Source organism: Phaseolus vulgaris, chromosome 7 (assembly GCF_051622355.1).
Source record: "Phaseolus vulgaris cultivar YP4 chromosome 7, ASM5162235v1, whole genome shotgun sequence".
Classification (NCBI taxonomy): Eukaryota; Viridiplantae; Streptophyta; class Magnoliopsida; order Fabales; family Fabaceae; genus Phaseolus; species Phaseolus vulgaris.
Genome location: NC_143504.1, coordinates 51,959,980 through 51,982,382, shown reverse-complemented (window position 1 = coordinate 51,982,382; position 22,403 = coordinate 51,959,980). Strand labels below are relative to the sequence as shown.

At 32.1% G+C, this 22,403-nt stretch overlaps 3 protein-coding genes across 10 annotated transcripts; 2 read left to right on the top strand and 1 right to left on the bottom strand.

Moving 5' to 3' along the window:
- Nucleotides 1-1,905: 1,905 nt before the first annotated feature.
- On the bottom strand, nt 1,906-13,180 carry LOC137830076 (antigenic heat-stable protein). 8 transcript variants are annotated; one of them, XR_011084144.2, is made up of 8 exons: nt 12,673-13,180; nt 12,419-12,534; nt 9,863-10,271; nt 8,899-8,989; nt 8,731-8,818; nt 5,255-5,413; nt 4,892-5,139; nt 1,906-2,156 (listed from the first exon to the last, which is right to left on the bottom strand). XR_011084144.2 is itself a non-coding variant. In XM_068637192.2 (4 exons), the coding sequence occupies exons 1-3, from the start codon at nt 12,778-12,780 to the stop codon at nt 9,908-9,910; spliced, it is 588 nt and encodes a 195-aa protein (XP_068493293.1). In that variant the 5' UTR covers nt 12,781-13,180; the 3' UTR covers nt 8,350-8,818; nt 9,863-9,907. The 8 variants fall into 8 exon arrangements, 1 of the variants encoding a protein (XP_068493293.1); XR_011084147.2 differs by lacking the exon at nt 8,899-8,989 and having other exon boundaries at nt 4,892-5,003; nt 5,086-5,139; XR_011084145.2 differs by lacking the exon at nt 8,899-8,989.
- Nucleotides 13,181-13,236: 56 nt separating this feature from the next.
- Nucleotides 13,237-14,625, top strand: LOC137830075 (Pseudouridine synthase family protein). The gene has a single exon (XM_068637189.2). It carries the CDS (start codon nt 13,237-13,239, stop codon nt 14,182-14,184), a length of 948 nt encoding a protein of 315 aa, XP_068493290.2. The 3' UTR covers nt 14,185-14,625.
- Nucleotides 14,626-18,857: 4,232 nt separating this feature from the next.
- Nucleotides 18,858-22,137, top strand: CRT1A (calreticulin 1a). Its single transcript, XM_068637188.2, has 14 exons — nt 18,858-19,009; nt 19,655-19,762; nt 19,872-20,064; nt 20,158-20,416; nt 20,502-20,558; nt 20,646-20,693; nt 20,775-20,861; nt 20,960-21,017; nt 21,120-21,187; nt 21,274-21,369; nt 21,460-21,507; nt 21,613-21,642; nt 21,724-21,816; nt 21,908-22,137. The coding sequence occupies exons 1-14, from the start codon at nt 18,904-18,906 to the stop codon at nt 21,917-21,919; spliced, it is 1,263 nt and encodes a 420-aa protein (XP_068493289.1). The 5' UTR covers nt 18,858-18,903; the 3' UTR covers nt 21,920-22,137.
- Nucleotides 22,138-22,403: the final 266 nt, after the last annotated feature.

Sequence of the window (22,403 nt, the reverse complement as noted above, 5' to 3'; positions counted from 1 at the left end):
AAGTATCAGTCATCATATGCTTTGAAAATTGGTAACCTACACTGTTTTTTTTTATGAGGAGGATAAGGAACAGGAATTCATTTTTACTAGCTCTTAAAAGCTGATTAACATGTTAATAGCACTTAGGGAAGATAAATCTAGAAAAGTAAAACAAATTCAACAAATAAAGTAGTATTAAGGAGGTTAATAATTACATGACTTCATTGAAAGTGTTCCATATGTAACTTTCCAACATGATTCAAAAAAAAGCAGCAGCACAGGCATATGCTACATTGCTTGCTACTATTGGTGTGTATGAATGTGTGTAAATATGTGTTGAATGTGCTTTGCTTTTCTCTCTTTCCACTCCCAACGAGAACGACAGAAAGTGGTCACATGACTCCCAGTTTGACGACGGCCAAAGAAAGAGATGCTTCCAGATTTTGTGACGTAACAAGAGCAGCCAAATCTTTTTCCATGCTCACGCGTATCCAAATTTTCCTATTACTTTATTCATTTCTTCATGTCTCAAATCCACTGGATCACAATTATATCCTAAACGTGACGTGACTCACTCCATTTTTTGCTACTTTTAAACCTTTCACCATGCCGTCATTTGAACCTGAAACTGACACTATTGTTTATCTCAAGTAACAGGGTTTCAAATCACTGTCTTATTCCATGTTCTAGCCAGAACTATGTGAGAGTTGATTTCATGGTAATGTCATCAACAAATTGTAGTTTTGGATTATAGCGTTGAAGCAAGTCTGAAATGATTTGCAATGGCCTGCAAGTAATGATTGGAGACTAAGACCTCACATTTGAATCCACAAAAACTACCCAATTGCATATGCAGAGTGGCAAGTGGAGAGTGGAGACCCACCATGAGATTGAGAGGTCACACCATTAACACTGCTGGTGCATGAATATCAGAAAGTAAAAGGGCAATCATATACGAGCACGGTTCACAGCGCACGCACGCAGAGACTATATAATATTGGTAAGAATCTACGTGTGAGATTGTGTTACTGAATTTCCTGCTGACAAAACTACAAAAAGCCATCCACGTGTTAGGTGTGTCATTCTGTGATCTGCTTCAGAAGCAACAGTGATTCACTTCATACGTGGATACCACCTTCACCTTCACCTTCCTTAATTACATATACGTTCCTTTAAGTTTTATAAACAAAAACGCATGTGACAGTTTTTTCACGTAGAAAATCTAATGTCACTCAAATTCCCATTGTCCTATAGAATCCAAAAGCCATCACATTCTGCGATGTCATGCTACCATGGCAGTGGATAGAGATAACAAAAAAAAGGTTTTGAACTACCTTGCGTCATGTTACATTTATAAAATAATTAGCATAAAGTTTGTGATTAGTGTTCTAGAAAAGATGTGTGTATTTGGGAATGTGTTATATATCCTCAAAGTTTATGTTTATGACAAATACCTCTGATGTGTTCCAATAAAAGGTGTTGGAACTAAACCTATTAGTAGTTTATAATTGTCTCGTCGTTATCTACTTCTAAATAATAAAGTTTGGCCAACCACACAATATCGAAAGTCTACCATACTCCAACTTAATTTGGCTACTAAACTTAATAAAGATAAAAAAAAGTAGATTTATTATAATACTCAATAATGCTTTGTATATATATATTAAGGTGGTCCTTTGATTTAGGCTATCTTTCGTTAATAGACATTAGATATATATTAAAAATATTATATCCTTTTATCAACAGAGGACCACCAATAATTTCATAATGTTTTGTTTGGATTGTGGAGTTGATTTTAGAGTGGAAAAGAATGGATTGGAAGAAAAAAAAGAGAAGAAAGTAATGTTCTTTGGATTAAGGAAAAGATAATGAAAAATAAGAAAAATAAAGAAAAATTTTATAAAATTGTAAATGACGTGATAGGTGTAATTGAAAAGTTTAATTTTTTTTAATTGATAAAAAAAATCAAAATTACAATTTTGTACAAAGATAAATCTTTGCGCCAACAGTAGAAAAAAAGAGAGTAAATTGTTAGTCAATTTGATATTTTCACACAACACATGTGGTTTTTCCCTTGTTTCGTTGCATGTGAGGGAGGATGAGATATACTTGCTTCCACACTTTTCCTTGCTTTCTTTTCATTGCAAATCAGGTGATACATACGCCCTTATTACATCCTGCAAATTCATGAACCAAACACACTGTAAATAAGTGAAGAGGGTGTATCCAAATGTACTCATTAATTAAATTTTGTAGTCAGCTATTTAAGTTGTGATTAACAAGTGTGTTTTTTTATTTAGGGAAAAATACTAACCATTAAACACTCATTGTTCTTATATAGATCTAGAAAGTGTCTTCTATTTAATGGATTTGTACTCATGTGTAGGTTATTTCGAGGATATCAGTTGCTTGTTTTCAGGGTCTCAGTTGGGATGTGAGAGGTACTTGCAAAAAATGTTATGATGCTCAAGTCAGTATTTAGCAGTTGAAGTATTATAAAAACATATCTTTCATCAATTGACATTCACATATTTATAAAAGCGAGTGAGAGCACTATTCACATTTAACCTAGATTATCACGACTTTTTAGGTTAATCTCATTTTAGTCTAACAATATGAATTAATTAGAGTTTATTAATTAGTTTTTAATCTTATTAACTCATTTGTTGTTTTAGGTTACTCAAATCCCGGCCTAAATATGACATTGGTGGACCATCTCAACTATGTATAGTGCAACCCTTCAAAAATTTAAAAGTAAAATTACTTATTGAAATTGTAACAAAATATACCTCTATACAATGCAACTGACATTTCTTTTTCTATCACTTCTTAATTAATATCTTTAGGATCAAACACATATTTTATAATCATAGTCTATTATAAAGTTTATTAATAGAAATGCTAAGTAATGCATTAATTGACTTACTAACAATATAAGACATGTTAGTTATTGGCAAAAAAAATAAAATTTCTTGAATTATATAAGTGATGGTATTAAATATAATTACCACTTAAATCCTTTCATTTTTAGATATTTTTAATATAAATTAAAATTTAGAGTATATAATCAATTAAAAATAATTTAACTTCTTTTTTATTAGTTATAATTACCTATATATTTGTTTCTTATATAAAGGATTATAAGTTTTATTTTGAGAGATATTATTTTTAATATGTTGCTATAAAAGCAGCATGTTGTAAAACTTTTAAAGTACACCAAGATTAGGTTTTCTAGGGAAGTCTTGGAGAGAGGTATACACATTATGTGTTGAGTCACATTAAACTCATTGTTTCTCTCATATTTTTATTGCTTTCTTCCTAACATTCTCATGTGTGGTTAGTTGTGGGAGGTATGATAGAGATAACTCAGATATATGTTAACAGATATTTGAAATGATGAGATGAAAGAAAACACTTAAGAAGTTCACATGGAGTATTTCATAATTTTTCACATGAGTTTTGTTAGAGACTCTCTTGTCTCTATTTTTTAGTTGCGTTTTGGGTATGAGTGAGAATAAATAACTTATGTAAATTTAGGGTTTTTTTTTCTTTTTTTAATTTATTTGAATATATTTAAAATTTAATATATTTGTATGTAATTAATAATCTTTTTAATAACTTTAATATTTGATTTGTGGAGTGTAGATTGATATCTATCCAACCATTTGTAATTTTTTATTTATTTATGTTTACCATGACAAATTTATCTTTATCATGATGATAGATGAACTTTGATCCAATATTATGTCTAATTCTGTACTATAAATCTTTGATAATGATTTATGAAGGAAGATAACTCAAACAAAAAAATTATAAATAAATAGCTTTTCATAATTTGAGAATCTTCAATTGAGTCCTTATTAAAAAGAAATTTTATTTTATTAAATGTCTAAAATCTTTATATATTTTTTAATTAAGTCTTAAGTCAATAATTCGAGGGTTTTTTGATTTTGCAATTTAAAGCAGATCATCACAAACATTTAAACAATAAAATATGAAATTCTGAAACCCTAATCATCTTTACCAATGTCATTCTTTCATTTCCCCCACATGGTTGCTTTTTATTTTAATATTTAATTTATAAAATAAAGTTATTTTTTTATAAAGATAATTAAGTTTTAGAACTTTATTTTTCTTATTATTCGAGTTCGTAATATTTTGTTTGAGATTTAAATGTAAACTTAAATGATCATATCACTCTAAAATGCTTAAATTTATGAAATATTTAAAATTTAATTAAATTAATTTTTTTATTTTCCATATTGTGACACATGTAATGACAATGTAAAGTAACAACCATGTCATCCCAATTAAGAATAAAATTAAATGACAAACATATAATTGAAAATTATAAAAAATTTATGTAGTAAATATAACAATTTTTTTTTAGTAAAAATAAATTGAAAATACACAAATTTATCAAAAAATATTATAACTTAATAAGCCTAAGTTTTTTATAGGTGAATTTCAGATATTTTGGAATAAGATAGAAATTTTCGGCTAACTCTTAATTTTTTTTATTTTATCTTTAATGTGTTTTTGTATATTCCTTTCTCTTCTTGATATAGAACAAATAATTGATGAGCATTAAAATGTGAATTTAGTAAGAATGTTTTAGTTTCATATAAGCTATTTACATAAAAAAAAAAAACTAAAACCTGAAAGAAAAAAATTCTAAACTCAAGTATAAATTTGGTCAAAATAATAGATCTTTTCTGTTCAAGTTAAATAAAAAACAAACACATATTTACTTCAATCCAGATCGATAAGGTAACAAGCATACTTATTTCACTTCAATTAGGTAGTTTTCTATTTTATTTCATCATAAATCATGACATCAACTCAGTTTAAATTTTCACTTTTCATTTATTTTTAATTTAATAGTGTATTTGTATAGACAAAGTGAACTTACATAGTATTTAGAACTGGTTGTACAATTGTTGACATGTCGGTCAGCTAATCGCTCCCTCCTCCTTCCTTCAAATCTCCTTTCTCTTTAGTCATTAGTGATCGATCGAGGTTGACTTGAAAAATGTACTTCGATGATAAAGTAAGTATTTTGTATTGAAAGTGCATAGTGAAAATTGAATTGAAAGCGTACCTTACATTTGTAAATGATTTATAGTGTTTAGTCATGCACCTTTTTATGATGGACCGAATCTATCAAATATATGTGTTAACTTATTTTTGACATGATCCGTGATTTATAGGAGTATATTTGTATATTTGGAGAATATCTTTAATAAATCAATATCATTCACTAAATCAATGTTACCTGATTTCTCAAGAGTGTCACTCGAATTCGGTAGGACATGATCATTATTCGTAGGGAGTCTCCATAGTTGTCATTGTTGTCATTTATTGAACGCCTTTAATGTATATTAATGTAGTTGATCGGTCACCAAAACCGAGTGACTGACTAGTCCGGTATCAACTGGTACAAATAGTAAAATGTTAATTATTTTTTAAAATGAAAGGTAATAATAATGAAGTGTTACTTTGCAGGAAGTAACCTGATCAATTGTTCATCCATTAACTAATACATTAAAAAAAAGTATTCTGCATAGACGTATTTGAGGATAGGCTATTTAATATGCTGATTTTCTTGCAGAATAATATGAATATATGACAAAGAGAACATAACCCCAATATATGCTACAACTCAATCATCAACTACTTCCTCCATCTCCAAGCCTTAGACCAAATACTCTAGCTTAATCCAATAGTTTTATATAAAATATTCTCATATTTTGTTCGCAATTTCCATTAACTTATTAACTTTACTTTAAAATTAAGAAATATTATTTTGTTACAAACCACAACAGAATGTTTGAATAACATTGTTTTTAGTTCTCTATACTTGGAAAAGAAATATTAAGCCGCCATATATTTTTTTTTATAAATATTATGTTCATATGAGCACAATGTCTGAGTAATCTTAAAGATATGTAGACTATTTGATAATGTGGATTAAACTATTGACTACAAATATGATGTGCAGGTTGAGCCTATGCATCTAATGGATTTGGTAGCTAAGTGTTACTATGAGTCACAAAAACTGGTGTGGGAAATATTACTTCATAGTATGATGCACAAAATTCAAATTCCAGAGGAATTCTACAAATTGAGGTATTCCTTTCTACCTGTTAGTCTAATTATCATTTTACATGCAAAGTTTAGTAAAATGGATTTTTACAATCAGTTTTGAGGAATAAGACAGTGAATTTTGTAGATTCTAATGCAAATCATTATCGTATTTATGATAAGTGCTATTTTTTAAATGGCTGTTTTATTTTAACGATTATCAATATATATAACAGTCATTCATTGAAGAGTGCCAAATTCTTTTTAATTGTTTTATACAAAAGGGTATATGATAAAGAAGTATATTAGAGAGGTTAAAGTATACAAAATGGGTCTACATCTTTTTCAAGCAAATTAAAGATGAACTCTACATTCTATTCCAGCAAAAACTTCGTTCATTCTAAAACAAGTCTAATTATTTAAAATTAAAACTAAGAAGTATAATTTTTAAAATCAATGTTTAATATTAGATCAGATATATGACTCAACAAGGGTAAAAATAAATTTTGAAAATACTCCAATTCAAGTTAAATAAATATGAACCATTTTAAATTGGTAAATAAAAAAATGTTAGCTATATTTCTTATTACTTTTCTATTTTAAGTGGTATTTTTATTGTTTATTATTTTTATACCAGTTCTCCCCCATGAAAGAGTCTTACAAGCTTAAAAGTGTGAAAATGCACGACTTCAAATTTTATTGTGTGCTAATATTTTTTTTATTAGCTGCTATTGTCATACATACTTTAATGCCAAAGCAATACGAATTAAAAGAAAAACCTTTTTTGCCACAAATTGATAAAGTGCCATCATTCTTTCACTGATCCAACAAAGAACCATCCCAAGACTTCACTTGCGGCCAGGCTTAGAATATTGGTGAATATTTTTACACTGAACATTTTCTTAATTAACTTCTTATTTAATATTTCAATATTTTTTTTTCTCTGATTGTTCTTATATAGGTCAAGAATATTTCTTATAGTAAGTGCTCCTTCATGTAGAGGTATGATGGGTCTCAGTCTTCACCAATCGATCAAGGAAGGGAGAGTAGAGATTTTTCAATGCCTAAATCAATTTTTGACATCCAATGGTTAAGAGTAATAAATGCTATTAAACACATATCTTAGTCTAGATATGGTCAACTTATTTATAAAGATAGGTTGAACCCTCCTACTAATAGACATGAATTAGCACAAATTATGTGATTAATTTCCATATTAGTTTGATACTAAATTCGACTTCTTAACTAATATCATACTTAACTTTTGTCTTTTGAATGCTTAGATGTATTCGTCAAAGTAGTTAACCTATTTCAGGACTGTCTTAGTATCGCCTACAACATCTCACATTATGTAGTATAGTAATCATTTTTTTATTTGACTCATGAACAATATCTTGAATTTGATCCCGGAGTTCTTTACCAACACTATGTGAATATAATGAAATGTGATAGTCGATTGTTGGAATTGAGTCAAACACCTTTTTCCTAGTTCAAATTCTGCTTATTTTGATTCACATATAGATAAAAGGAGAAGACCCTTTTCTTTTAGACATAATCTGCATGGAAATGGATCGGGTATCAACCACACCACATTTCTATTGTTAGCAAAGTGTGCTTATCGCAACATGATAAATCAAAATCATGATACTATTTTTGTAATAATGTAGTTGAGACCATCAATGATCAAATGCCTTTCCAAGGTCCAAAGTGAACTTCTTGGAATCGAGTTGTGACACTTTACCTTCAAAAGAGTCTTTTACCTAGTCACAATAACGACACCATGAGAGACTATTATATCCCCCACATTAAATTTGACACAAGGCATATTGTCAACTCAAGCAAATGTATTGGCTTATCTATTTTCCAATGCAGGTCTGTTCAACAATACCAAAACAGATTATTGGATTCATATTCAAGTGATATCAATTTCAACAACATGCATGGGGATGCTTGGCATGATGGTCAACAGTGCTGGTTCTACCCAGAAGAGCAATTGCTACCATAAAATATTTTTTTACACAATTGTTTACTTGTTTTTTTGGAGAGATATTGTTATTTAATTTCCATGAAACATTTTGGTTTATGAGACTTTTGGTTAAACTGAAAAAAGATTTATAATCTTTTTAATTTATGCACGTGATTTTTTTAAATTATAGCCCATACAATGCATTTTAAAATTTTCTAAAAAATATAAACATAAATATTTACGTAGCACAATTAAATACAAAAATAGTGGAAGATTAAAAAATAACCCCTTGTCACTTTTTTTTATGGTGGTGTGTACAATGATTGAATTAGTATTAATAATATTAAAAGAAAAATAATCTAATTTTATAATAGTAGCACAGTTAACACTTTACAACAGTAAAAACTAAAAAATCAAAAGCATACATATTATCATATAAGTTTCCTACCATACCCTGGATTGTTTTAGGAGAAACATTGACTATGAAACTCAGTAAAGTAGAAGTTCTATATAGATAGATAGAGTTATAAGCTGAATTCATCTATAATTTTTTTTATCTTCAGTAAATCATGGGTTCTGTTTTTTAATGTTTTGATAAAATAAGTGGATCCTAGGTACATCTGATTCCATAATGATCAGATCAAGTTAGATGAAAGAAATCTTCCATTCCAACTAGATAGGTTGAAGCTGGAGGCACTCACCTTCGTTCATTTGTAAGACTAAAAAATGAACAGTTTCCTTTGTTGCTAAAGAACCCCTAGGGGTATTCCAAAGTATTTGCATCTGTACCTATATAAGAAAACAACGAGTGAGGTGTTCGGATATTAATTTTCAATGTTAAAATAGTATATTGAGCCACTAACACTAGCCATAGTAATAATTGTCACGGAAGTATCTTTGCTAAAGCAATTGCGGAGCTTGTAGTTGTAGGCATCCCGTGCTCCAAAAGCAAAAATAATGCTTTCTTGATAAATAAGCCAATATGATTAGACGCTCTACAATTTATATTTACCTTAATTTCATAAATTCTTAAGAGAATTCAATTGTTAATGAAGCCATGTAACTCAAAGGTAGTCTTTTGATTTACATTAGAACATACACTCTAAATTTTATAATTTACTTACTGCATCAATTACAAAAAACACTCTTCTAATGAACCACATTTTAATCTTCTAAATTTAATTAAAAAATGTTTTAACAGCGTACCAAATCTTTAGTTTAAAACCTTCCTTATTGTCTCTTTTTTATTTTCCACCACTTGACTATATACTTAAACTAAAACGCAACCAAAACAGATCATTATCATCAGCAAATGTCGATGTAATAATGAATGAAAAAGCTAATGTGGAAGTCAATATGTACACAGTCACAAACAATGCAGTTAATAAAGGATGATTGTTCATAATAACACAGTCTAAGTCTTATTCAATTTATGAAAACAGTTAAAAGTTACTTAAGAAAATATATAACCAACAAGTTTTTTCAAATTGAATGGGTTTTTTGAGCTGCAAATGATTTTTAGCCAGAAAATTTTAACTGCTTTAGGGCAATTGAATTCTGTTGTAAGATTAAATGCAAAACAAGAGAGCTTCAACCTAAAGGCATATACCATGATACACACATTGTAATACCCATATCTCCTCTATCAACCTTCACAAGATTAAATATAAAAAAATCAGTCAATCAAAAACAGACATTTTAAGTTTCATGAATCATTTTCATCAATTGTTGGTATAGCATACACAATGACTGCTGCATAATACACAACTTTCAGTGCCAAAATTCATCCAAACTGCAGTGAAGTTCTACAAAGTGTCAATATAATATATTTACCAGATTTGATCACTTCAGTTACAAAACGATTGTCGAATTTGCAACTCAAGTCTTTGAAATTGATAGAGGTGATTTGCCAGAACCTTCCAATACTGCTGCAGGATCAGAGAACCTGGTTGCAGTTTCGTCTGGTCCTTCCAAATTTATTTCACTGAAGCTTCTTTTCTTTGACGGAGTATTTGTATTTGTGCTTTCATTTTCCTTCTGCTTTCCCTTGCCTTTTTCTTTTTTGTTGCCAGCCTCCTTTTCAGATTGCGGTTCTCCATTAGGAAGTGGAAACAATGGAGGCTCCTGGCCACTCAATCGACAAAACACTCTCTCAACAGTTTCACTTATCTCTTTTCCCAGGCCATTATTGTCTACAATTAAATCCCAAACTGATTTTGAGGCTTTTTCAAGTACAGAAGCTCTGCATGAAATAAACATTGATGTAAGAAAAAGACAGAAGGAGCTCGTGTGAACCTTTTCTTTCTGGCGTAACAGCGGTACGTAAAAAAAAAAAAAAAAGATTACGCCAGTGAACAAAGTATGCATAGCAATATGTTTGAATAAAAAGATATACAATGATAATCATGAAGATACAATCCTAATGGAATAATCACTTCTAACAATGTAAGAATTCTTCCAAAGCCTGCATGTAACATCTACAAGAAAACACAAGGAAATGGTTATTTAGGAATAAGAGCGACTAGTACAACCAAGTAGCTGTGCATTGAGGAACCCTGCTTATATATTGTTTGAACATATCCAATTCCAAACACACAGCTTCTACTTCCAAACGTGCAAAATTGTTGTGGGGCAGGGTATAAAAGGTTAGTACCAGAAATGAGTAAATCCCTGCAGCAATCCTCTGAAAATTAAAAACCACCACTTTGGTTTGGGCTGCTAAAGAATTTTGACATTAACTTTGACCCACAACAATAAAAAGCAATATCAATTATAAGAAAATTGACATTAATTTAGTTACTCAATCTCACAGTCTATACACAGATGAAAAAATGATGATTTTGATGCAAATACATTGTTCCTTAATAACAGGAAGGGTTCAAATTTAAAAGGTCCTCCTTTGGCTTGGTTTCAGATCTCATTTGCACATAACATTTTTCCTAAACATTGTTATCCTACATCAATGTGGAGATTACCGCCAAGAACCAAATTTGAGCATGCAAATCTAGGCATTGGCAGCAACATTGGTGCAAATTATGCAAGAGGTAAGAAGCCTGCATAGAGATCAGGTTGGATCTTATGAAGAGATTTCAAAAGGTGGCTACAAGTCTACACACCTTTGGACTTCGAAGTTTGGTAATCTAACCCAATGTGTGATAGACAACATAAAACCACTGAGGTAGAAGAAACTTAAATTTTCAACATGAACCAGCTTACTTAAAACAGAAAATATGGTCCAGTCAACAAGTTACCCGACAAGTGGAATGTGTTATGCCATATAGTGTTGGAAAATTACTGATCTTTGAGAAGATTTACGCCAATGCTATGGATAATTTCATAGTAAAGTGATAAATTTGAAAACTACTAAATATTCCAGAATGATCACACCATATTTGTAGGATTTGCTCACTTGCATTCAAAATTATTCCACTATTTAAATGTTAAGTAAAATAACATCATGCAAGCAGAATAGATCCTGCTGTACAAAACTTGGAAAACAAGTCAGGAGTTGGGACAGAATTTGAACTTCTTCAAATATTTGATCTATTCTATTCCAACAAAACAAATTTATTCATCCCCTTTGCGTATTGGTCGTCACTAATTTGCAGATTGGTTGGGTTCAGGCAGCTACAGAGTATTAGAACGGTCAACAATGAACAAAGAACACAGCATAGTACATGCTAGTAAATAGTGTGAAGAATCAATAAGAATAGAGAGAATGGAGAAACAAGAATAAAGTGAAGAAGGAAACCGACCAGAGATGGAAGAAAAGGAAAAGCTAGTTGTGGCTTTATACATCCACAGATATTGAAATTTAAATTGATTTTAAGTTTAAATTGACATAGCATTGAGGATTAAATAAGGGTCACCTTTTCAGTTTTTGACAATCATTCCTTGCAAGGAATAAATTAAAAGTTGATAGCCAACGGTAGAGTCAGGTTAGGAGAAATAATAACATCCCATGATATAGTTATATGTAAATGTTTTTTGAAATGTACCTTAAAATGCATATAACAAAAAATAGATATAATGTAATATCGATTTAATATAAATCTATGCGTTATATGGTATCTTGCGTTACTTTTTATTCATAATATGCGATTTGTAATTTTTAATTTGCCGATAATCATATTAAAATGTATTGCAGACCCTAGCATATTTCCTATTTTCATGTGTAGCGAGAGTATTGTTCATATTGGTTAATGCAGCAGTGCTACAGTGGCAGCTGCACTTTATTAATTATACTTGTCTTTTAGTTTAATTTTGGAATACTGACAGGACTTATCGTAAGTGCATAGATTTGATTTAAGTTCTATATAAGAATAGTTCAATGACCATCAGCCTCTAACAGAATCAAGAGTATAGAATATTTAGGTTCATATCACTTACTCAAGTTCTTGCCGAAGAGCATCAAAGAGCTCTCTTTTAGTCTGCTTTTCAGCACCAGGGGTGTTAAGAACCTTACTCTGCTCAGCCATCTTTATAGTAGTACTCTTCAATTCTTCCTGTTTGAAACCACACAAAACGATCACGCTAAAGGTCAGAGCAAATTGAAGAGAAATAGACAGGTAAAGACTCTATTAGAACTTACAAAAAAATACTACGAGGATTGGAAAAAAAAAAAAAACGAGTGTAGAAATTACATTGGCTTTGAGCTGGTTGATGATCTTCAATCTGAGGGCATCAATTGAGCCATCGTTCATCAGCGACTCCAACACATCTTCAGGAGTGATTACTGAGGAAGAAGCCATACGTAATTGTCCGCGCTGAACCGTAGCCGAAGCGAAAACGCGGAAGAATATCGATCTTCGTAAGAATCTCGGGTACGGGCAAATGTCGGCTTGAAAAGGCAGTAATACGAAGGACGGTTACAATTCTGAACTCTGAAAACCCTACTCTGCGGTTAATTTGAGGGAAGGAGAACAATCCTGGTGTCTGTAAACCCTAATACGATAAATGAAAGAGGAAGATGGTTGCGTAGACCAGTCACACAGTCCCCACCTCCTGATATATATAACCAGTATCTATAATTTTAAATAAAATTTATTAAATGGGAATTGAAACTGATTAAATTATTTTTTTATTAAAAAAGTTATTAGTTTAATAAATATTATTTTGTAAGAGACGATATTATATTACAATGATAAAAAGAAGTTGTAAACCATATTGGACGGAACCCTAGTGAGGGCCGGTACAATAATCCAATTATGCTCTCCTTCGACCCCAAACCTTTTGTCTTCTCCGCCGTAGCCATGTCAGGGTCAACCTCACACCACCCCGAACGGAAAACCCCCGTGGCCGCTGAGAATTACCCAGTGCCACTGTCCCCTCCGCTGCCCGCAATCTCTAAGCAAATCGAGCTCAGTAGAGCCATGACCGCTTCTTCAAACTCAAGCATATTTTCCCTCTCACCCTCCGACATTCTCTACCACGACGACCACCTCATCGCAGTCAACAAACACCATGGAATTTACTGCGAGACCCTCCTTTCCTCCCTCGCTTCCCAATCGCACGAGCTTCACCTCGCTAATCGACTCGACCGTGACACCAGTGGCATATTGCTCCTAACCAAGGCGCACAAGGTGGCTGCTAAACTCGTCAAGGCCTTCACCGAACACAGAGTGAAGAAAACATACATTGCCCTATGCACCGGTTCTCCTCCCAATTGGGAACGGGTCACCGTCAGATCCGGTCACGGGAGGTCCAAGTTCGGCGCCTGGCGAGTCTACGCTGCTTCCGATGTGGGACGCACACTACCGGGTGGCTCGGCTGTCCGGTCCATGGAAACTTCCTTTGAGGTGTTGTCGGTAAACGGAAATGGCAGCTTGAGGGAGGTCTCCGATTCGGGCAAAGAGGGAAATGTTTTGGTGGTTGAAGAAAAAGCGGTGAAAGAGGATGGTAATGAGAGTGAGATAGTGGTGAGAGCGTATCCTCGGAGTGGAAGAACGCACCAAATTCGCTTGCACTGTCAATACCTAGGGATTTCAATCATTGGGGATGTGAAATATGAAGGTGTATACGAGTGGAAAGGTACAACTCATCATGCACACCACCTTCATGCAGAAACCTTGTCCTTTGAGCATCCTGTTACTGGTGTGGACGTTATGCTACGTGCACCTCTCCCTCTATGGGCTACCCAGGCGTTTCAGCATTAATACCTGCTGTTTCGTTTATTTATCACATCTTCTAATCGTTTGAGGAAGATCAGGGTTGTGGGAACCCAATTCAATCAGTCAGGTCGAATACTAATGTAACCAAGTATGCTCACAATTTTGTTGCGGCTGAGAAATTTTAAGCTTTTTGCCGTGTGATTTCATGTTAACAATTGCTGTATTTTGTTTTGGGTGCCCTGCCTCTGTTTCTCCAAGGAATCACATTGATGTTTGATGGTATTGTGCAAAGTACCGGGTTTATTGCCATTAACTTTGTAATATTCATACGAAACCATTTGACTTGAGTATGTTTGCTAATGGGGATTTCTAGGTTTTTCAGGAATAGGCTTTGTTTTGATGGGGAACTCAGTTACTGAAAGGAATGATATTCATTTTATTATTTGAAATAAAGGAGAAGTGATCTGAATGTTAGGCTGATATAAATTATGTTTGTAGAAGTTAATTTTCTCGAACTCATTATACTTTTTTTCCAACTAAAAAAATATCGGTATTCTTGCTGTTTCTTCTTACTTAAAGATACCTTTGGAGTTGCAATTTAACAAAGTATAGTGATCTGAATGTTAGGCTGATATAAAAGACCTACTTTAGCAACTTCTTGATATGGCTTATACTGTTTTTACTTTCTGACTAGCTTCTAAAATAAACAAAAGTGCAAAAAATAATTCAATTTTGATTTTTATCTTGAAACTAAGCCGCTGTTTCTTAGCACATAAGGTTCTAGATATGTTTGGGATTGTATGCTTCTGCATTTGATGATTTCATCTTTTGTATGAAAGCATTAGAATTCTGCTGGTTTAATTATTGAATTGATTGTGCTTATTTGTCTAAACTTATATGCACCTTTTAAGGATCCAATAACTCGTACTATTATAAAATACTTACTATGGATTAACAGAACTATAAAGTAAATGTGATGTCTGTATTTGATTCATTGATTAGCAACAGTCCGACCAATCATTAATTATTGAAGTGTTAATGTTTTTTTTATTACAGTTTCTATATAACTTTTTAAGCATTGAACAACTTGATTAACAAAATATTTTGCAATGTTCACGGTTTTATATTTTGGGACAAAATTTTGAATTTGTCCTTGTTAAATTGAAAGATGGTATCTATTTTCCATGCAGAATTTATTTAAAGAAGTAGAATTGAAATGGCAAAAATCCTACTTAATAACCAAACTGCCAGTTCACTGATTAAAACAATTCAGTGAAAAAAATCTGTTTTTAAGTTCAAAACATCCAGTTTTGTAGATTGTGAGGGGCATGCCGATTCCTCCTTATTTTCCTCTGGTTTTAATACAACACAATTTCTAGACTTGTTATTGAAATTTACTATATTAGCTCAAAAAGCTTACTACAAAAAATCTAACTGTGGCATTTGAAAGGGGTGTTGAGAGAGAGGGCCTTCCACAACTTCTGTACCTGAAGCTGCACTGAGCGGAATTGTATTTGCCTCACTCAATGCCTAAATAAACATGTTTTTAAGTCCAAATCCATCGTTCAAAACAACTGCCTAGATTTTGATTTAACTTGTATAGATAGTGGAGAAAGTTGAACATGATATGCCTGAAGCATAAAACTAGTAAAATACCTCAAGTCAAGCCAAATTATTGTCTTGTATGGAAATCGGAATATGCTGTGTTTGTGCCTTTCTAACGGAGCATTGCTATTGGATCAGCAGTACTTGTCTCACTTGAGTTGTTTGGTGCTTTTATGTAAGCAGAACAGGCATCAAAACAGTGATTGGTTTTCATAGTGGGACAATGCTTCCAAACTTTTTTCAACCATGGTAATGAGTAGTGTTCAATGGTTGAAGAAGTTTGTAGGAAATTCAATTCTATTCCTGGACTTATACAAGGAAGATCAAAATCTGATAATGCAGCTTGTGTTAAGGAGATGATCCTCCCAGTGCATTGGTTTACCACTTACTGTCGGAATATTCACTGGCTAGAGAATCTTGCTGGCTATCTCGTTACTGAGTTCTGTTTGTTCAATTCCAACTTTACATAATGTAAAATATAAGTAGAGTACAATAAAACCAAGCCAAGGTTAACCTAATTCCCTTGTGCACTCCACAATGGAACTCTCTAGAATCACAAATAACTGTGGCCTACAACACAAGATAGCAGAAACTATTATTTGCATTAGTTTTTTTAGGTCTAGAGTAGCTTGAAATCTAAGGATCATAATTTGACAAACAACAATAATAAACTGAATGCCGGCGTGACTAAAATCCAGCCATGAATAGGTGAAGTTTCTTATATTAGGCCTCTTTGGTTTTATTTTCTGTTCTCCTAGTGAACACGGTGTTTGCCGTTGTCATTATTGTTATTAACTTACCCCAACTACACGCATACTCTTTTCCATTCTACTTCTTCCACCTAAAAAAAAAGTCAAGAAGAAAAGAGTGTCACAGATTATTTATTATTTATGAATGTTATTAGATGAACTCATTGAATAAAATCTCTGATCCCTTCAATTTTACTATTTTTAATAAATTTCAAATCAATAACCTTTCTCAACTGTAATTGTTTATTATTTTTATTTGTATTCATTATTATTTTATGCGTGATTTTAAGTATGTGAATGCAGATTCATATACAACTGGTTTAAAATGTCAACTATGAACAAACTCCTTCGATCTTTCTTTTATTTGTTTGCCACTTCTTAATAGGTATAAACGGTAGTTAAACTTTAACTGAAATTTATTTGTAAAAAATATATTAAAAATAATTAGAAAAAGACAAAAAAAAATGAATAAATATATATTTTTAAAATAAAATAATTAATACTTCTAATAAAGAAAAAAATGTATAAAAAATTATTAAATTTCACTTTTGTCTTTTTAATCTTTTAATATTTTTTAGTTAGGTCCTTTTATTGTTTAAAAACCCAATATAAGTTGTTATTATGTTTTAAAAGAAATTCAAAATAATTATTTCATCATATTAAATGAAATGCTAAGAATGTGGCCTAAATATATTAAAAATGTTTAATTAGCCATTTTTAGTTTGAATATTAAAGAATTCAAATTACATATTTAATAAATTAGACATTTTGGTTCAACTACATGAAAGATATGTGATTTTTGTTATTCCATACTTTTTACCATGTCCCATAAGTTCTCGTATATGAACTATGATGTAGAATGCGTTGAGCAATAATTCCTATTAAATATTTTCAGTTATTTGTATTGGTATATTTAAATTACAATGTATTAACATATGCATGATTACAGATATATAATTTATAGCGGTAGAAGAATATTAAAGGATTAAGGATTAAATGGTAAACATTTTGCCAACTTAAACCAGAATAAATACAAATAAATATACATAAACTGAAAAATCAAAATTTTAATTTATTAGTGCTAATTTTAATATATATATATATATATATATATATTAAATGCTTAAAACACAAATGATGAACACAAAGAACACTAAAACTAGTAATTTAAAAACTATAACAGAATACTTTTGTTAGAATTTTTTTAATGTTTAATAAAAATAGTAATAGAGTTATTAAGGTGTTTCATGACCATGAACTTAGACATGGAAGACTTGAAGTTAGTGTGCCGAAAGAGTTGCGGTTGTAACAGGTACATCTGAGTTTGGATTAGTTCCACCAGTGTTTGCTCAATGAAAAAAAATATATAAGGATGTTCATAGGTTGATACATTTGATGAAATTTAAGAAAAGGCAAATTGAATTAATATATTTTTTGTTTTAATTTTAGTTTTGCACAATTTTGTTGAAAATTTCCCGTTAAATAAAGATGAAGATAATTCAAATAAATAGATACAAATTTAATTTTACAAAATAATTTTATAAAATAAAATAAAAACTATGAGATAATATGAGAATTGATAATACTTTGAAGAAAATATATAAGATCTCAAACTTTCTAAAGATAACCTTGTGTTACCTTTTCAATTTTACTATTAAAAGTCATTATTATATAGATATAGATATCAAAATAGTTGAATAATAAAGTATTGTTTGTAATTTTTCCAGTTGTGGATATTATCTAATATCTCAAAATTCCTAGACATAATATTGGTAATACCTTCTCAATTTTACACTGAAAAGTCATAATTATATTAATTATACACATAAAGTGTAATAAAGTATGGTTTGTAATTGTCGATATAAAAACTGTTACGCCACATTATGGTACATAAAATCTTAAATATAAAAATATATCTAAAATTAATACCTTAGGTTAATAGTATTATTTAATTTAATACACGTTTCAAATTTTATATTAAATTTAAATCAAACTATATTTAATTTTTATGTGATCCTGATAAGTTAATTAAAATATAGAAGTAAATCAAATGGTTTCACACGTGTGGTTGATTGTTTGGAATCAGGTGTCAAATCCACATTAACATAAAAGATGATGGCATTAAGGTAAATGCTTACAGGGATCCACTTAAGGTGAGCGACTCCATAGAGTCTGTATTTACCAATGGTAGTGTGCCACACTACATCAATGACAACAATAGATGACGTGTCATGATTCAATTGGTTTCGGTCTGCCAACTATTAGCCACGTAGGACTTAGCCACGTCAAATGCCAAATTTGCCCACTGCACTGAAAACCCAAAGCATAGTGGCCGCTATATAGAAGCTCACTCACTCACTAATCGAAGAAGCCTTCACATTCTTTCTACATCCCTAGCTCTGTTCCGTCGATGGCGATGGCGTTTAGGGTGCGAAACCCTGATCTCCGTTCTCTCATTCTTCTATCTCTCTTGACCATCGCTTCTGCCAAGGTCTTCTTCGAGGAGCGCTTCGAAGGTACACAATTTGATTCCTTCTATTCCTTTTCTCTCTCACTAGATCGCGTCCTCTGAATTTGTGTTTTCCATTCTGCATTGTTGTTTATCGAATTTGGAGTTTCTTGTTTGGAATCAAGTTACTTTTTTGGCGTTTGAGCCTCGATCTGAAACACTTTCATGGTTCGATTTGTGTTATGAGTTGTATGTCGAGTTCTGCCCGGGAATGTCATGGTTTGGAGTAGATCTGTTAGCGTCTATGCTACTTTCCTAGTTGTTCTAAATAAGCGTATTGTGCTGATGTTGTTTGCAAAGAGATTTAAGCATTAGCCTCGACGTTGTTCTCAAAATAGAATGGATAGACGAGGATAGCATGTGGCCTAACATTTTAGGTTAAATTTGAGATTTGATTCTGGATTAGTGTGTATACAGCAGTTACACCCCCACGACATGTTTGAATAAGTGATGGTAGTTATGTCCTTTATAAATTGCTAGCATTTGCTTTATGTATCTGATGACACATTGTCTATAAGATTACTTCAAGAGTCTGTGCACCTCTAAGGGTAGTACGTTTCCATGGTTCATCTGTATGTTTTTGTATTTTGTAATCTTAAATCTGCATTATCCAGTTTTCTAACTCGTGCGCATGTGTTTTGTGTTATGCCAGACGGATGGGAAAATCGGTGGGTTAAATCAGATTGGAAAAAAGATGAAAACCTGGCTGGGCAGTGGAATCACACCTCTGGTCAATGGAATGGAAACGCCAACGACAAAGGTGAACTAAATTACTATGTTGAACAGTCCTGTATTACTGTTGCTCGTGTTTACTTTTTGGCTAAAATTGACAATGAGGTGTGTTTGGTTGAATGGTGATATCATTTCAGGTATTCAAACCAGTGAAGATTACAGATTCTACGCCATTTCTGCTGAGTACCCTGAATTCAGCAACAAGGATAACACGCTAGTTTTCCAATTTTCTGTCAAGCACGAACAGAAGCTTGACTGTGGAGGTGGCTATATGAAGTTGCTAAGTGGGAGTGTTGATCAGAAGAAATTTGGTGGCGATACTCCTTACAGGTGATTCATATATCCCCGTTTGTTTTGTTACTCTTTCTTGATGGATGCTTTTGATATGATAGCTGACCTTTTGACATGTGTATTCTGTTGCAGTATAATGTTTGGACCAGATATCTGTGGTTACAGTACCAAGAAAGTGCATGCTATTTTGACCTACAATGACACAAACCACTTGATCAAGAAGGATGTTCCGTGTGAGACTGATCAACTAACTCATGTTTATACATTTATTCTCCGTCCAGATGCAACCTACACCATCCTTATTGATAATGTGGAGAAGCAATCTGGTAGTCTCTACTCTGATTGGGATCTTCTCCCTCCAAAGAAAATCAAGGATCCTGAAGCTAAAAAGGTACTTTTCTTTCCGAGTGTAAATTTAATTGTCGGACTTATTTTGATTTCACTATTGATAAATTCTAATTATGATATACTTACAGCCAGAAGATTGGGATGACAAAGAATATATTCCCGATCCCGAGGATAAGAAACCAGAGGTAATGTCTTTCCCAAAAGGCCTCGCGTCTCACCTCATATGAACTTTACGTGTGGTATATACTGACTTCTATATCTTGCATTTACAGGGGTATGACGACATCCCTAAAGAGATCCCAGATACCGAAGCCAAGAAGGTATTCTTTACTTTGTAGTTTCCTTTTGCTCTATATAACTCATTGTGCTTTAATTACTGATTATAATATTTGATGTTGTAGCCCGAAGATTGGGATGATGAGGAAGATGGTGAGTGGACACCCCCAACCATTCCCAACCCTGAGTACAAGGGCCCATGGAAGGCAAAGGTTTGTGGAAACATTCTTGTAATGCATTAAATATGACGTATTGCATCATGTTTGATAATGGATTTACTTTCTAACTTCACATTCTTACTTTTCTGCAGAAAATCAAGAACCCCAACTTCAAAGGAAAGTGGAAGGCACCAATTATTGACAACCCAGGTTAGAAAGCAATGGGGTTCATCATTGAACACAGTAGTAATATTTATATAGTAATTTGCATTACAAGATCAATATATTCATCACTTGAGTAACATGTATCAGATTTCAAGGACGACCCCAACCTCTATGTTTTCCCCAACTTGAAGTACGTGGGCATTGAATTGTGGCAGGTAACTTTTTATTTTAATTTAACGTCACTCTATTAGTTGATTATTTTCTATCTGAACTCTTACGAGCAGGCAATTTTATCTTACAGGTGAAATCTGGCACTTTGTTTGACAATGTCTTGATTACCGATGATATTGAATATGCTAAGCAACTGGCCGAAGAAACATGGGGCAAGCACAAGGATGTAAGCTCTTTCTATTCTCTAATCTTTTGGCCTAAAGTACACTGTTGGATGATATGATCCCCTTAATGGAATTGTGTTATTGTATTTTAGGCTGAGAAGACAGCATTTGAAGAGGCCGAGAAGAAGAGGGAAGAGGAGGTAAAAATGGATCCTGAAAAGCATCTTTGAAAAAAATGGTTGTTTATAAAATTTATTTGGAAGAAAGAAACTTTTCTTACTCCTATATTTTGATCTCTTGTACAGGAATCAAAGGAGGATCCAGTTGACTCTGATGTAAGTAGTAGAACTATTTTTTTTTGAAATTTTTGTCCATCAGTTGCTGTGATTCCGACGAAGTAAATGTTTTCTGTGTAGGCTGAGGATGATGATGAGGATAGTGATGAAGCTGGCAATGACTCCGATGGTGAATCAAAGACGGAAGCTGGGGAAGACAAGGAAGATGGTCATGTAGGTTTTTAATCAACTCAATATCTCTCACTTTAATCAAGATTGGCAGGAATGTGTTTTAATATTTTCTGTTCACGCCTTTGATATGCAGGATGAGCTCTAGGCAGTTTGCAAAACGGATGAGGATTTAGCGGAAAAGTCCTATCGTTTTCAGCCGTAGTGTTTTTTGTTGTTTTTTCTAGATAAGCAAACTGCTAGTAAGAGCTGGAGAGCTTTTGTTTCAATCTCATTTGACTATTTCACTGATTAGAGCAGACAAAAAAAAGTCTCTTTTGTTTCGATTTTCCAATTACGTTTCAAGTCTAATAGCATTTTACTTGTTTCTCTTTCTATAATATTATAATTAACTAATTCACATGAACCGTATTGATTTAGTAAGACAAAAAAAATATGATTAAAGTTATAAATTTGTCAGCTGACATACTTTCATAAGATACATACTTATCATTTGATCAGTTTGTAATTTTGTGGACTTTATCATTTCGAAGGTGCTGTTTTCCAGTAATTTTGAACATATTTTTACTTTATCACTAAAACGCCGCTGTCTTCCAATTTACTAATTTATACCTCCTTCAGACAATATGTTT

What these genes read in the sequence shown, in the direction of transcription:
- LOC137830076 (XM_068637192.2), bottom strand. Translation starts at nt 12,780, where the DNA reads ATGGCTTCTTCCTCAGTAATCACTCCTGAAGATGTGTTGGAGTCGCTG. An exon ending in TCAACCAGCTCAAAGCCAAT is followed by an intron (nt 12,535 to 12,672) that starts GTAATTTCTACA and finishes GGTTTCAAACAG; the next exon opens with GAAGAATTGAAGAGTACTAC. An exon ending in GCTCTTCGGCAAGAACTTGA is followed by an intron (nt 10,272 to 12,418) that starts GTAAGTGATATG and finishes TATTTCATGCAG; the next exon opens with AGCTTCTGTACTTGAAAAAG.
- LOC137830075 (XM_068637189.2), top strand. Translation starts at nt 13,237, where the DNA reads ATGCTCTCCTTCGACCCCAAACCTTTTGTCTTCTCCGCCGTAGCCATG.
- CRT1A (XM_068637188.2), top strand. Translation starts at nt 18,904, where the DNA reads ATGGCGATGGCGTTTAGGGTGCGAAACCCTGATCTCCGTTCTCTCATT. An exon ending in GGTGGCGATACTCCTTACAG is followed by an intron (nt 20,065 to 20,157) that starts GTGATTCATATA and finishes ATTCTGTTGCAG; the next exon opens with TATAATGTTTGGACCAGATA. An exon ending in CAGATACCGAAGCCAAGAAG is followed by an intron (nt 20,694 to 20,774) that starts GTATTCTTTACT and finishes TTGATGTTGTAG; the next exon opens with CCCGAAGATTGGGATGATGA.